This window comes from Habropoda laboriosa, unplaced genomic scaffold, assembly GCF_001263275.1.
Source record: "Habropoda laboriosa isolate 0110345459 unplaced genomic scaffold, ASM126327v1 scaffold9, whole genome shotgun sequence".
Classification (NCBI taxonomy): domain Eukaryota; kingdom Metazoa; phylum Arthropoda; class Insecta; order Hymenoptera; family Apidae; genus Habropoda; species Habropoda laboriosa.
In genome coordinates this window covers 1,553,067-1,569,488 of record NW_017100191.1, presented here as the reverse complement: position 1 = coordinate 1,569,488, position 16,422 = coordinate 1,553,067, and the positions used below count along the sequence as shown (strand labels likewise).

Genomic DNA, 16,422 nt, shown 5'->3' with positions numbered 1-16,422 from the left:
AACGTCACGATAATTGTTACGCAAATAACAATCGACCTGTGTCCACCGGTGTTTATCTTTTCTACACGGTCACTCGCGGTCAACATGGAGTACCGTTGCACGTTTGCCCGGCATGTTAGGTGTATCTACGCAACTGTTGGTTGCTCATACGAGGATGTACTCTTCGTACTGCAAGCAAATACCAGTCCTTTGCCAATAATTCTTGCGATCACGGCGAAAACAGCCGCATCGTTGGCCAGGAAGCTCCGTTAAACCAGGCGCCGCGGCGAGCCGGCCTTCCTCGTTTCCTCGAACGATTTCAGCATGGATTCGGTTAATTCCTTACCGGGATACCACTGCCTACATAAAAATAGCGGGAACTTCGACGCCTGTGCACATTAATTCGAATGTTTCACGCTTCGAGGACGGGACAATGTTGCGTTACGTTGCACCATTGCGAAATAAAGGCACCACAATCTAATTCTTCGGCGCGTTATGAGCAGTGCGCGGTGTAAATGAAATTTCGAAAAATTCGGGAAAATTGGTTAGTTCATTTTAATTCAATTTTAGTTTCTTTATCATTTTTACTTTATTTTTCGCATATTTACTTTATTCGCTAGAATTAAGGGAGCGATCTAACTCGTTAGTAAAATTTCAGAAACTTAGCAACAAACCTTTTACATACCAAAATTAAGGGAATGATCCACCTTGTAAATAAAATTTCAGAAAATTAGAAAAAAACTTTTTACATACCAAAATTAAAGGAATGATCCTCGTCGTAAGTAAAATTTCAGAAAATTAGAAAAAAACTTTTTACATACCAAAATTAAAGGAATGATCCTCGTCGTAAGTAAAATTTCAGAAAATTAGAAAAAAACTTTTTACATACCAAAATTAAAGGAATGATCCTCGTCGTAAGTAAAATTTCAGAAAATTAGGAAGGAACCTTCTGCAGACTAAAATTAAAGGGAATGATCCACCTTGTAAATAAAATTTCAGAAAATTAGAAAAAAAACTTTTTACATACCAAAATTAAGGGAATGATCCTCGTCGTAAGCAAAATTTCAGAAACTTAGCAACAAACCTTTTAGATACCAAAATTAAGGGAATGATCCACCTTGTAAATAAAATTTCAGAAAATTAGAAAAAAACTTTTTACATACCAAAATTAAGGGAATGATCCTCGTCGTAAGTAAAATTTCAGAAAATTAGGAAGGAACCTTCTGCAGACTAAAATTAAAGGGAATGATCCAACTCGATACGAAAGCTCACAGTGATCGATTGTACTCAATTATAGTATTCAAACTGTCCACGTGTTACCATTCCAATTATTTCTGACACATTTCCATCGGTCATGCAACGCTATGTATATACGTATATATTAATGTTCCATCGCGCGGGCGCGAGCGCGGAGGCCACGGGATTGTTGGGCAAGATTCTAGATCGGAAGGAGCCGAGCGTAGGAGACGCCAGCCCGCTAATCGATATTTCCACGTTCCCATTGAAATTAGCACGAGCGAATAAACTCCCGCAATTCGATAATGTGACCGCGAAACGTGTCTCGTCCGTGCATACTTGCCACGCGAAAGGAAGCATATACACTCTCGTTCACAAGTATTAGAACACTTATCGCACACGAATTGCAAACATTCGAAAATTATTAACGTCCTGAAAATGAAAATATTCAGTCTGGAATCTTATATAAAACTTGGAAATTTCTATTTCCATTTAAGGTGCAGCCGTAAAAGTAAGATCCTAATAGCGTGTTATTGATTATGCCACACCGAACATTGTCACGAAATTCAATTTGAAAATGAGTTTGTTGCAGATCGTTGAACCTAACCGTTTTTGTATAACATAAAAATCAATTATAGCTATCAATTTAAAAAAAATTCGTGATATACGCGAAAATCATTGCAAATTTGAGAAATCGTATTGCACATGAAAAATAATGAAACTTTGTCCTCTTCTACTTTTTCTCCCAAATCTACCACTTACGAGAAAAACTCGCTAGAAGTTAATAGCGTAAACACCCTGTAGATTTTTACCAATATACATGTAAGTCGTTTATTTTGGTAGTGATGTAAGTCGATTTTCCTAAATATTGAGATATTTAAGGGTTCGCGTTTCAATCGACTGAAAAATATTAACGATCACTAGCAGTCTCGCTTTATGTTTTCTGTGGTGACAAATAATGAAACTTTTGAGGTATGTAAAATATATCGGAATTGCTCCAAGAAAAATCGGTACTTTGTGACCCGAAATGGTCCTACACCACCATCAAAATTATCAAATTTTCAATAATGTGACTTAAATCATATTTAATAGCTTAGAATTCAAGGTTTCTCCAAAAAACCTTGTTAATCCTTCATTCGTGTTATGCGAAGCAAAATTGCATATAACGTTAAACAACATTGTACATTAAAAATTGAAAAAAATATTCACGGTTTTTAATTTCTTAATTTAAAAGATCTTCATTGACACCGCGAGAAAGGTTTTTGAAATAATCGTGGTGCACAGGTGGAACATAAGGCAATAAATCACTCGTATCTTTATATTCAGCTGAGATTATGGGTATAGAAGTTTTGTACAGAGGTGATAATTTCATGTTTTTAAAATGTTCAACAACATGTTTTACGTGCAATTCATGCGTAATCTCGATTTTTTTTAAAAATCGACTTACGCCACTATCAAAATGAACGGCTCATATGATAAGTTTAGAGAAATTTCATTGAAATCGTATAACATAACAGCTTTCCTAATACTTACGAACGACACTGTACATACCCTGTTGTCTAGAGAACGCCCGCACAGGCCCCGCGTATCGCGTAATCCGTGTAACTTGTAGCATTCCAACTGGCGCACGCCTCGTGACGGCGTACCAATGCCGATTAATAGAGATGACATACCTGCTCATTAACATGGCATCGCGATTGTGCTCGTTACCTGATAAAGGAGCCAGCTAGGTAGCTGTCCCACTTTAGTCCTTTGTGCTCCTAAATCTAACTGGACTTATCATCATCATCATTCTATTCTGTTCTATTTCTCTTAACATTAGCGTATAACAAAGCATGGAAACGCAGATAAATTATGGAGAAATGACTATGAAAAATAGCGCAACTCTCTCTCTCCTCGATTAATAATCGTCACGTGTTGTCCCTCTCTATCGATGATCTTCATACGATCGTTACGCGAAGACCTCGAACAAGCGAACGATAAGCTTTTTACACAGTTTTACAGTTTCTCACGACAGGGAAAGTATTTTAGGGATTTACCGAACAGAACCAGTTTGCAAATAAATGTCAGCGCAGCTCGCCTTTTACTTTACGTTTCGCTCGAACGGTACCAGGCAGGGATGTACTATCAATATTAATGATACTTGTGTTTGTCATACCGCATTGAAATATATACCACGAGGAAAATATCGCCGGGATAATTTATTTGACGAACCTTGAATTTTATTTACCGTTCGGGGACCAGAATATTTGCGGTGCATTTCCATCGATCCCTACCATTTTTTATACAGATATGTGTGCGCGTATTAATACTCGTTTTCTCTCTTAAATCGATGATAATTTCGGTGCTAATTTTATGTAGTTTCAAGAGAAGAACGTTATGCGTATTCATGGCGGCGTTTAACCGCAGAACAGCAGACGAAACGAAAGTAAAATTATTTGAAAGAATTCACCAAAGCCAAAAGATCGCAGATAATTAATGGAAAATAAAGCTATTCTGCGTGAAACGAAACTAACAGGCGCCGGTTTCACTAGGATTCTGTTCGCAGCTGCGCTCTTCTCCAGATCACAGATAAGTTTTCATAATTTCGTGGCACCTGTCTTTCAGCTCGGTTTCTTTCCGTACCTGCATTCCAGAGAAAGTTTACCGCGATGATTTGGCACGCAACGCGAGACCCGTACACAAGCTCACCTCTTCGTACAATCGTGGATGTGCGCGATTACACGTGCACACACGCGCTTTCAAAAGTTGAAACACCTTTGCTTCGAACGAAGGAAAAGTTTCTTCGGTGTTTCCCGCCAGACGGATGTTTCGCGAATTCGTCGAAACACGTGAGAATTAACGCTTGAAGCGCTGGCTATTTTGTTCGAAACTTGACTTAAAGCGCCGCAATATTTACGAGTTTCGTAGAAACATGCACTTTTGCAAATTGAAATAAAATAACTCTTGCAAGGCAGAAAATTTCTATTCGAAAATTTGACGTAGTGCTTGTTACAGGCACAGCGACCATTTTTAACGATATAAATATTGAGCCACTAGTCCACATATCGCGCCTTAAAGCGCTTAAAGTGTTAATATATTTCAATCGGTAGGTGCACGTGGCGTAAAATTTCACGGTAAACGGGTATCCGAATATTTGAACGCGTATTTAAAATTTTCATTGTCAACGAGGGGAGGTAGTACGAGGAGCACACACGCGTGAAAATCGGCGTCGAAACGTATTAATTTCGGTCGCACGGTATATTCGCGTGCGCTCTCAGATGACAGAAACGTAATTTGTCACGCGTAAACTCCGCGGACTTTCCTCGGACAATTTGTATCGGTCGCTGGAAATCTCGTATTCCGTTTGAAATCGGACCTGATCGTTGGAAATAGAACCACTCGAGTATCGACTCGCTCTCGTTTTCGGCGATACGCTTCCAACTGTTGTATTTTCCTCGATTCACCCCCTGATTTTGTCCGCGCCGCCTGTCAAGGGGAGGAAACTCGAGATTTTCATGAACTATGGGGTCCGGCGGAAAAGATTTGCCCACTTTGAAAATATCGATAGATATGTTAGCACAACTTAAGTAAATTTAACGCAGGATAGGATATTAACCAACAATGTATTAAAGTATAGTGATAAGGGACTGCTAAATGCTTCGGTGTCCGTCATGTTCGACGGCTATTTCCAGAGTGTCCTCTCCGCTTCGTATCCCGCGTTGCTCCGAAAAACCGTTCGAGCCCCCTCGTTCGACTTTCCGGGGAAAGGGCTTAGTTTATGGCACCCTCAGGTACCCGCGCGTTTTCTCTTCCTGGGTGACAAAGTCCAGGCCACCACTCCGCCGCCGAAAAAAAATTTATTTGCTGTTAAATTGCTATTTAAGGCAGGCATGGGCAAGCTTTCCTGGTTCCAGGGCCAAATTATCATTCTCTCTCCGAGTCAAGGGCCAAAATAAATCGGTTTTCGCGTGTATTTGTAAACACAATCCAGACTGCGAGACGCATGCAACGAACGTGTCTTTCGTCGCTGTCGATGTCGCGGCGGGCCGATAAGGATGGCTGTCCTCGGAAAGCGGAGAGACACTTGAGATCCGTTCCGAGGGCAGCCAGGGAGTCAACCGCCGAAAGTCGCACGAGCGACACCAGACATTTCGTCTCGCTTTCTCAATAAAAGATTTCAAGCGCGAGCACGCGTACGTTTATTCTCCCGTCGCCCACATCTCCAATGTAACGTTGTATGTGATTGTGTGTTTGATACAACTTTAGCTAAATATTAGATAAAAAAGGCTAGTATGTTAAATAAAATTATAAAATTAAATGCGATACTAATAAAAGAAGTCGCGGGCCGCGAGTTGCCCACATGTGACTTAACCCTTTCGCTATGGCAGATTCTCGGCAAAGTCTTTCGCTTTGGCGTTTGAAAATTTTCAAAAATTCAAAATTTATCATTTTTAAATTTCTATTATTAAATTAAAGCGAGAGTACTCGAAGGGTTGAATTTTAAGCAAAGTTTAAGGATTGAATTAAGGCGAAAGTGTACCAAAAATTACCAACAGCAAAGAGCCTATAGGCGCCAATAGCAGTGAAAGGGTTAAGGGACTTTTTTTGCAATTTTGCATTTCTTGTAACTTGGAGAAGAGCTGTGATGTTTTGAATGACTCAAGATCATGCTTGACGCAGATCTTCGAAAATGTTTAAACGAGGTTTCCAACACTGTTTCGAGGTTTTCTCGAAAACTATTCGACTAATTTACTCGGAACATTTATCGCTATCGTTATAATCAAAACCTGCTCGATACTTTCAAAACTTCGTTTTTTTCCGACACCTAACACTAAGGAAATCCGCATGAAAAGACGTAATCGTATAGGAATTGAAATAGAAAACCAGTGGAAATTATTGTAAGGTTGAATTGCATCAGAAGTGACAACTAATAAACAACAACCGATTGAGAAACTTGTATCGGTATGGCATCGTGACGCAGGAATAAAAGAAAACTGTAGAAAACATATTGAAAGTATGCCGAGGCGTATTCAAGCAATTATAGATGCGAAGAGTGGCATGACGAAATATAGATACATCTACTGTCTTTTTAAAATTTTTAATAATTTGCAGAAGTTTTAAAATCCTTGTTATATATTAATGAAAAGATTCTTTATTTTTCTTTCTTAATTGAACGAAGAAGTATTTACTCAATCTGCTCAGAGTAAATAATAAGTAAATGTAATGGTAATAATTTGAACTACACGTAGAGAACGCTTCACTGAATTAAATTTCCTAATAAACCGAATTGATAAAGTAAATAGAGGAATATAACTTTTCATAAATTCAATATTGACTGTAAAATTTGTTAAAAATCTGCAGTTACGTTGAACATCCTCTTTCCTTTTAATTAACTAATTAATTTTCTAACATAGCAGATCAATATTGCAGCGAATCTTACGGATAAATCCGTGGGTTTGAAACGTTTCAACCTTCTTACTTCGTTGGCATCGTTTGAACAATTTGTTAAGATGCATTAAAATTCTTTGACGATATTTTTCGCAGTAGCGTATGGCTAACCCTTCCGCTGCGGCGAATTTTAGTATAGTTGGGGCCACGATATAGCGAGGTCGTAAATTAAACTCTGAAGAATCGGCACCGATTGATGTTGCGGCACTCAAGGCCGTGTGTTGCAGTCTGTTTGAGGGTTCCAACAATAAACGAATGGTAGCATATGATTTGGTACTTCAAGTAGAAAATGGTATTTCATTTACAAATGGAAAATATGTTAATATTAAAGCTACACAATCCTTTTGCATTTTCTATCTGTATATAACACGAGCAGGTAAATGAAGATGTTAAAGACCTCAATAAGACCTTTACTTGTAACCGTACTTCCAAAAGCGGCTTTTCCCAGAAGAAAAAAGCCCTAAATTGTCCTAGCTGAACTCAATTTTCAGTAAATATATTAGAATCAGTTTGACTTTCGCTGGATAGAAGAATTCTTTGTACGGTCCTGACCATGGTTTCAAGTACTTATCTGCTCGTATTTCTGTCAATTTCGGGGTCCCGGCAGCTAAAACATGTTTACTTTGACGCCTAACCGATTTTACGACCTCGCTATATCGTGGCCCCGACTATACGTAACGTGTATGGCAGACAGAAGAATCTGCCGTTCTGGCTGTGTCGTTTTAAAATTTGGTTCGTTAAATTGAGTTGAAATGTGCAAAGGATGAAATTAAAGCGGAAGTGCTCCAAACTGTATGCGTTAGCAGCAACGAAAGGGTTAATTTCTTCTTAAACTGTGGGTAACTTGAAGGTCACGGTGAATTATCTGGTTAAGTATTAGGTCATCCCATAAGTTCGTGCCGAAAGCGAAAAATATTTTAATGAAAATTTTACGAAGAAAAAAAAAAAAAATTGTGGAATAAGAAGGGGCTTACATTTTTTTTTTTTCTTAATCAAATTTAAAGATTCGTCTGAAATATCGATCTAAATTACAAAATTCAACACGAACTTATGGGATGACCTAATACGCACCACGGTGCGTTTTGAAATGAATAGAAAACGTAACGATACTTTTTGCACAAAGAAAAGGTTTCGTTTCGTCTCGAATAAGCGATGAATAATTTCGAAAAGATCATAAAAATTTGATCGGCGGCTGTAAAAGGCACGAGCGGCAGTGAACCGTGCACGATTTCGCGAATTCATGCAAAATTCGTGACAATGACGACGATCGACGTCTGGTTACGGAGAAACAGGAGCGGCTCGAAGCCACGCCTCGGCGAGCCCAGATACACTTTAGAAAGGCGAGTCACTTGGTCGAGCAAAAACCTTTCCAACGCCCTTCACTTTTCGCGGGAAAAACGGAATCTCCGATGCGTTTCGCCGCGATGCCTCCGCCAATGTTACGAGCTATTGAATCGTTGCAATTTATCGCATTGTTTGCAACAGTCGCTCTATCCTAGATCTCGTTCGAGAAAACGCCGTTAAATTTCCAGTTAGAAATGCTCAGCTTCTTTCGACGATGAATAATTCTAGGGAGAACTTATCTCTCAATTGTCTAGAATTCATTAAGAAAAGAAAAAGAGTAATCGTCTTAATTAAGCAGTTCTGAATTAGAAAGGAGTCTCTAATCGTTGTGTTTTGTTTATCTGACCGATTTGCACGATTGGCAATCGCGGAATACCTGTTTCAAGGGGAAATTTCATTAGAAAGATATCGTGCCTGCGCGTTTGAAAAGGGCTTTTAACGGAAGCGAAAGTTTGCATTCCGAAGAGGTAAAACTTTGCAGAAATTTCGCGATGTAATGGAAAAAAGTTTTATCCGAAGGCTTTCCGATTTAATTTTCTAAAAATATCGCTATCCCGCGGCTCACGCGTCCGCTACCTTCAAAGGGTTCAATTACAGAGTGGAGCACGAGTACGAACTTCTTGAAAAGGGTGGAAAAAATATTCGGTCAAGTCGTTTGGCCCGTTTTTTTTTTTTCTTTTTTTTTGAAAATAGCCAAATCGCGAACGAAAATTATACTGTTCGCATACTGACGGATTGGCTGAGCTTATTTCAAAGAGGAGCTATTTCATTCATTTATATTTCACAACGTTGTTGCTATAAACGTTATTGAGATATGTAATCCTTTGAAAACAAACAGATTAATGGCATATACAGGGTGGACCAAAAGTCAGGTACTATTTTAACGAAAATGGTTCAATTCATATTTTTCTTTGCAGACCCTTAAGATGAACACAGAGGAGCGTGTAGCAATAATTATCTGGCGAATTAACTTTCAAAATTCAACGCACCGATGTCTTTGGGAGATTGCGCCTGTGTGCTGTTGCACAAAGTGACATGCATGAATTTCCATTAACGATTTGACTCACAGCATTTACGTTATTCGTCAATTTTTTTTTTTTATTTCATCGTGTAGGTACCGAACTCGTTCGTTTAAATTTCTTCACTAATTTACGTATCGTCTTATCTACTGGTCCTGCTTTCTTCGATTTCCCTTCAAATTTATTTCTAATTTCATTGCGTAGCAATAACTACAGCTACGTGCTGCTCTCTACTCATCTTAATGATCTACAAAAGAGAAAAGAAATCCAACGATTTTTCTTAAAATAGTACCCGACTTTTGGTCCACCCTGTGCACAGGTATGAAATATCGGCGCGAGAGAGGTGTCGGTAATCGATGAACACATCGAGAATATTCGTAATTCTTCATCTGACAATACGCATGAAAATCCTTGATTTGTTGTATCTGTGCACATTCCCAACTATGTATTTCGCGGCAATTTCGTCGTCGATTAAATATACTATGCCTTATAGCATCATTATTGATTGATCGGCTGTCAACGGCATTCGTGCGCGGAATTACGCTTCGCGGTGGATTTATACGGGTTGCGTGCCGTTATCGAAAACACTGATACGAATAGCATCGGTGTGTATCAACCACCTATACATATAGTTTTCAACGTAGAAGGGCATTGAGCAATGGAATTGGAATTGCTAGGCTCATCATACCACGGGAACGCGGAGAGATAGAGAAATGCGTAGAATTCTTCGAGTATTATAAATCGCTAAAGACATTTCCTTGTCATTGTACGCGCTATATCGAATTTCTACCCCTTTGATTGCAGTGCCACCTATATTTGAGCATCGCGTGAATACATTTAAGGGGAAAAAATGGAATTTTCTTTGCTGAAATCGATACTTCGCACTTTCGAAAATATGATCGAAATAGGTTTAACGTAAAATTTCGACGGTTTTGTGCCATTAGAGACGATCTAACGAGGCGCGTCATTTTGCCGTTGATCGGTAATCGAAACTTTAAACGCGTTTTTCACAGAATGACATTTTCGAAACCGATGTTGCCCATAATTTCTAAATTCTCATCCGATGCATTCGAAATTTTCGCAAAATACTTCCTGTTATACAATCTAAAGAATACATTGTGTAGGCAAAATTTAGGGTTTGGGGCGGCCCACGTGGTCGTCAGCCGCGCCGATCGGGACGGTGGCCAGGTTTATGGTGCCGATGTGACAGTAGGTAAGACGTGCCATGAATCTGGTCACCAGAAGTAAAGGACGGAAAGCGACGTTCCCGGGCGAAACGGTTTTTCCGCCAAAATCGCGATAGAAGGGGAACGTCGTAGGGGTACGTCCGAAAACAGCCCTAATTGGCGGAAAAAAGAAACGCCCTCGTCAAGGGAAGGTTTAAAAACGAATAGCGTGAGGAAAAATAGTGTGTGTGTAAAACGAACTTGGAGTGAGAAAAGTACATTGAAGGAGCGTGGCTGAGAATAGGACTCGTGTCCGTGAAGAATAAACTATTAGTTATTTGTTAGAAATAAACTGTCTCGTCTCTCGCCCAAACCTCTCTCCATCCCGGACTCACCCTACAATTGAAAAGTTTCTCTACTATTAATATTTTTATACTAAAATTTTAGAGAAAAAGTGTGATTTTTTCTTCGTATTTTCACCATTTCTATGAAACTCTTTCTATGAAAGTCTATGAAATTGTCCATCCTGAATAGAGGTTCGACGATGCGGCTGTAGCGTCGCCATTTTGCAAAGAGATTAAACGAAAAGATACTTGTACGTTCTTCAAGGAACGCCAAAGTTAGGTATCATTTTCAGGCCCTCGAGGCCAACCTTTCACAGGCGTAATAACGACATAAATAGAATTCATTTCTTAATTATACTCCTTGAATTGAACTGCTCAAAGACACACAGTTAACTAATCAAACTGTTCGTGTCTCTCGGCGTTCCAATAAGCCGAGGATTAATCTTCCTTGCAACTACCGTGGTACATGCCATATGCAATGTAATTTTCACCAGTGTATTTGTCCTTGAATCACGTATCCAGAGGGATAGTTAACAGTATCTTTCGTGTGACGCAAACCGGAGAAATTGAGGCTATAAATGCAGCATCGGTGTGCGGTACTACGGTATGAAATTTCCTCGTGGCATAACGGCGATGAGAAACTATTCCGGCGCATTGCGGAAGTGGAAAGGGCCCGTTCACGACCCTAGCTTGAATTGTAACACAATTGAGATGTAACTTCTGCCTTGCAGATTGAATATTGCCCCCGGCAGGATGGACGCTGAGACCGGGGCCATTTTGGCGCTACAAATATTGGCTCTCTGTTCGATAGTCGCCGCCCTGTTGGCCTATCTAATGCGGCAATCGAGAAATGCCAGCGACGAGTACGAGACCCGCAACAAACGACACGTTCTCGTAACTAGCTGCGATACCTGCGTAGGCTTGCAGATCGCCCTTGCACTCTACGAAGTTGGTTACAAGGTAATGATCCTCCCAGTTACCATCAAATAGTTTCCTTTCCTCTAGTAATCCTATCGTCACCACGTGTGTACAGGGTGTGGCGGAACGAACACATGGCACAACCGGACAGGAGATGATTCTACGTGCAAAAGTAAATCGAAAGTAAAGAGTAACGTTTGTTTTAATTTGAAACCTCGTTTTCGAAAGATACAGTTTGAATATCTGAGCAGGCGCGCACTTGACTATCTCCAGGCTTCGTGTTTGTACTAGTCGTATAAATAGGGTTGTACACACTGTGCATTAAATGCCTGCGGCCTATAAATATGTGTTAAAGGTGGTATTTCTTATCGACTAGACTGAACATATAAACATGCTTCAAGTTTGATCAAAAAATTTTTGATATTTTAAAAGTTGTAACCATTTTCGTAAAGCGATGCAACATAGTCGAAAACCTTGAAATGTGCCGGCTACACGCATCAGTTTTCGCATAAACCGCCTGGACCGTATAGTGCTAATGTCACGACAAGTAGGTACTGATAATACGTTGTTCGAAAGCCTGTATAATTCTTTCTTCGAGCTGCAGAAGATTTACATTACGTGACATTACCGTTGTTAATCAACATAAAAGTGTGAGCAGAAGCAGCAGTTTGCAAGAATATTTAAATTCAATTCTCTCGAAAACTAAGCTTTCTATGAAAAAATTGTATTCTTTATTTTCCGTTTATTTTTACACGTAGAATGACCGTGTGCCCGATTGTAACATAACACTATACTTTTCATCTTTTCTTTTCTGCAGATGTGGAATGATTAAAGGGACCGCTGTACTCAGTTTAATTGATTATTGAACAGGTGTTCGTGGGACTGTTGGATCCCTCCGGGAACTCTCCGACGGTGAAAATCTTGAGGGCGATAGAGCAGCAGAAAGAAAGGGAGGAGGAGGATCCAACGGATACGAGTCACGGGAACCCGCAGGAGCCGGAAGTACGTGCTCGCGGCAAAATCGTGCCATTGGAGCTGGACTCAACTAGGGAGGACAGTTTACGCGCTTGTTTGGACGCAGTTAGGGCGAAACTTCCGGCTGGCGAAGACGGCAAGCAATTGTCGATTTAATGCACACGCCGAACACGGCGAAGATTGAACGCGCTTCTCTGCTGCCCCTTATCCGCTCTATCTCTTGTTACTTCTCGCGTTCTCCATTTGCAAAATTCGTCCACGGAACAAACCGAATTCCTCCGACTACGCGGAGCTGGAGAAGAGAGCTTAAACTTCGGATTACGTCCCTTGAAAAATTCGAGGCCATTTAACGAATATTTCTCGAGTTACTTAATTAAAGAAAAATCCTGTTATCCCCGGGGGAGAACGTTAATTAAGTTTCGTTTCTGAAACTTCTCGCGCTCTCGACAATCAATAGCCGGAGATGAAGCTCCGGGAGATGAAGTTACGCTTGAATAGGTGTATAAGGTATCTCTACGCGTAAAAAAAAAAAGAACGATTTCTAGAGAAATTTTTCACGAGAAAGAGAAATTTCTCAGCTTGTAATATACACGCGAACGAATTGATACAATAAAGCCGCTGTTAGATTATTTCCAAAAGTTAATTACAAGGATCTAGCAAAGCTTCGTCGACAGGCGATGGATCGTCCAAACGAATGAGAACGATAACGTACGCGAGAGATCAGTAATTGTTTTTGCGATGATTCCTGCGAGTTGTTCGCCTGTGTATACCGGAGAGCAAGAGATCGCGATTAAGAGAAAACAGAGAACCGAATAGAGGTTCCAGACTTGCGGTAGCGGCAAAGGTTCCTGGACGTAAAATAGCTTCCGTGAAAATTGCTCGGTCTAAACGAACAATTCTGCGGGAGAGGCCACTAATAACTGATCGCCGGATGAAATGAATTTACCTTTATCGATTTGCATTGCTATCTCCTCCTTGCTACACCAACTATCGAGTTACTTTTATAAATTGCTTCCAGGTGCACGATAGAGAAAATAAACGAATGCTTCTTCTCTCGTGCCTTTCCTTTCGTTTGTTGTAATAAAATTCGCGGTAGAACAGATTTAATAATTCGCGTTACGAGAAGCTCCTTTGCGTGGAACATTTCCCAAAGTTTCTTCCTGCGCCGATTCGTTAAACGTCGCGAGCGACCCCACGCGCTTCTATCTTCGCCGTGTCATCCGAAAAGCGGCCGCTTAAAGTACACCGAAGTTTGAACTTTACTTAATTACAGGTCTCTGGGCAGTCGTGCACACCGGAGGCTTGGCTCTGCCCGGTGTTATAGAGAGACAACCGAGTTCTGCGTGGGAATCTATGTTGCGACACAATTTGGTCGCGCCGCTTAGAACCGCCAGAATGTTCATTCCTCTTTTGCGTCCTAAAAGAGGTCTGTTTCTGTGTGAAAATCTCCGACAAAGAGAGAGAAAAAGCTCTCCTGTTGCAAAGTTCATTGAAAAAAAAAAAAGAAACATAAATTGGCTATTTCAAAGGAAGTAATATCACGCAGCTAGCGGTATAGAGTGAAGAATGATTTTGCTTTGAAGGACGCATCGTTCTTTTGGGCGATTCGACGACGAGCTACGGTACCAAAGCTGGAACGGGACTGGTGGCGTTCAGTGCTTCGAGGAAGGCCGTGGAAGGAGCTGCAGAGGCATTAAAGAGTGAACTACAATCCTCCGGAGTCGACGTCGTTCTTCTTAAACCACCGCCCGTGAATCCTCTTATTCTTTATAGTTCACCCGTTCTCAAGACGTAAGGCCTAAAACATTATTTCACTGACGTTCTTCGTAAGATAGATGTGTTCGTGAGAGTGCTTACCAGAGAATTGTAACAAGTGTATTAGACGTACACTGCCGTTCATAAATATTAGGACGCCCTTTATATTCTTGTAGAAAGTATTGTACGACTGAAATTGTTATTTCTTCGCGAAAGTTAGTGTCACGTATTAACCCTCGGAAGGCGAATGGTTTTACAGACGAATGCAGGATCATTTTAACCCATAGCAAGATTTCTATTTTACACGGGTTTCAAGAAAGAACTGGGTATAAGTACAATATACTTTCAACTATGTGTATTTTCTAATCTGAGCCGCCTGACTTTATCGCTGTTGAGTCAAAATGACCCTGCATTCGTCGTACGAGGGTTAACACGTTAAGCGCCATGTCAGTCACCGGTGATTGACAATGTATTTTTCGTTCGGGCCGCGTCAGTCACTGTTGACTGACGATATGCAATTTAAAAAATTATATTCTATTAATAAATTTTAAATAATTTAGAGATCATAAAAGAACGTACCTAAATATTACTTGTTACCAAAAAATAATTTTAACGAGTATTATTAAAACACATGCAGTCTTATCGCAACCTTGCACAGATCTCTGGCCCTCAGCATACCGGTGGAATCGGATATCGCGGGATAAACGGAAAGGAAGACAAAACAGGCTTGGCGCTTGAAGTGTTAATAAAAATATACATATGTACTCGTTATACTTGCAGATTCTGGCATGAATAATTTTTTTTTAGGATCTTAACAATTTTGTCATATCTTTTGGGTGTCGAATAATTTTATACTAAACTTGTAGTGACAACGAGGCTTTCTTCATATCGAGCAAGTAGATTTTGGTAGAATTCAGTAAATTTTGGTAAAATTTAGTAGATTTTAGTTGCATCCAGCAGATTTCAGTAAATTTCAGCGAATTTTGATATACATCAACAAAGTTCTATAGATTTCACTAGAATTCGCTAAATTGTGTCCCGACACTTATGAACGAGAGTATACATACATACATAAGCTGACTCGAACGAAACATGAATCTTTCGATTAGCCTGCAAAATTTCAGATTTAAAACGAAAATGTTCTCAGATCTGATGTGGAGACTGGAATAGTATCTTCAGAGGGTACGTGGACCGCACCTCTGTCCACTCACGCTATTCAGAACTCGTTAGTCCCGGCACTCACGTCACCCTGCCCACGAGTCTCTTACGACATGGCCGCCAAGTCGAGATTCTTCTGCAGATGAACCATTGTTGCACATAAAATATAATTAGCGTTGTGTTAAGTGACACGTTGGTCAGAAATACGTACGTTTGTAAGACTAACGATTGTTAATATCGAGAAATATTTGTAACATCTTATAAAACTTCTTAGGCGTATTGATGATGCTCGAGAGGCTTGTGTTTCCACGATGTAAGTGTACAGTTTTGTAATTAATACGATGACAGGAAAGACTTGTAATTAACATCGAAGCGTTTTCTTTCTTCTTCTCTCCCTTCGAACACCGGTTTCAAACGAACCGACGGTTAGGGTAAGCTTTCGTCGTCTACAAACTACCCGCTAATTGTAAGATGGATGAAATTTCCCCGACAATGTAGCAAATTATACAGTCCCTGTTACATAGTTAACAATCATCAGAAACTGTCTATATTAGTTTCAGTTGCGATAGCACGATCCATCGCTAGTTTCCGCGGATAATTTGCAGACATCTGAATGAATTGTGAATTTGCCCCTAACTCACGTGTAATTCAAACAATACAGCTTAGTATTCGTGTAAACGATAAATATCGTTATCCGTTTCGTATCACGGTGAATTCCCCGTTAAACTTGATCTCGCAATTTGTAATCAAACACAGATTAACGTCGTCCGATATGACAAGTTTGTCCGTTTAAAGGCGAACTTGCGATATCCCTTTGAAACTGATAATTACGCAATTTCCGACGACGAAACGAAACGAAAGATTGGTCAATTGGCCGTGTTGCGTAAATCATTCAGCTATTACCGAACTACCGCTTAAAATATTCCACGGCTGGGTATTATCGCCACACAAAACCCTATTCTAATTAATCATCAGACCGTGCATAATCTTTATCCGATACTTTCGTACGGGAACAGGAAAGAAACGAATTAGAAAAACGAAGCTTCGTTTTTCACTCTTCCGCACGTATACATATATATATACGACCAGTTTTGCATA

The 16,422-nt window shown here is 40.0% G+C and overlaps 1 protein-coding gene across 1 annotated transcript in view; it reads left to right on the top strand.

Annotated features, from left to right (window-relative positions):
• The window catches only part of LOC108570081 (D-beta-hydroxybutyrate dehydrogenase, mitochondrial), a 17,239-nt gene extending 1,769 nt beyond the window's left edge, over nucleotides 1-15,470 (top strand). The window contains exons 2-6 of the mRNA XM_017931870.1: nucleotides 11,250-11,478; nucleotides 12,307-12,547; nucleotides 13,685-13,837; nucleotides 13,995-14,202; nucleotides 15,314-15,470. Coding sequence (XP_017787359.1) covers nucleotides 11,272-11,478; nucleotides 12,307-12,547; nucleotides 13,685-13,837; nucleotides 13,995-14,202; nucleotides 15,314-15,470 — 966 coding nt within the window. The 5' untranslated portion in view covers nucleotides 11,250-11,271. The remainder of the gene's footprint in view (nucleotides 1-11,249; nucleotides 11,479-12,306; nucleotides 12,548-13,684; nucleotides 13,838-13,994; nucleotides 14,203-15,313) is intronic.
• Nucleotides 15,471-16,422: the final 952 nt, after the last annotated feature.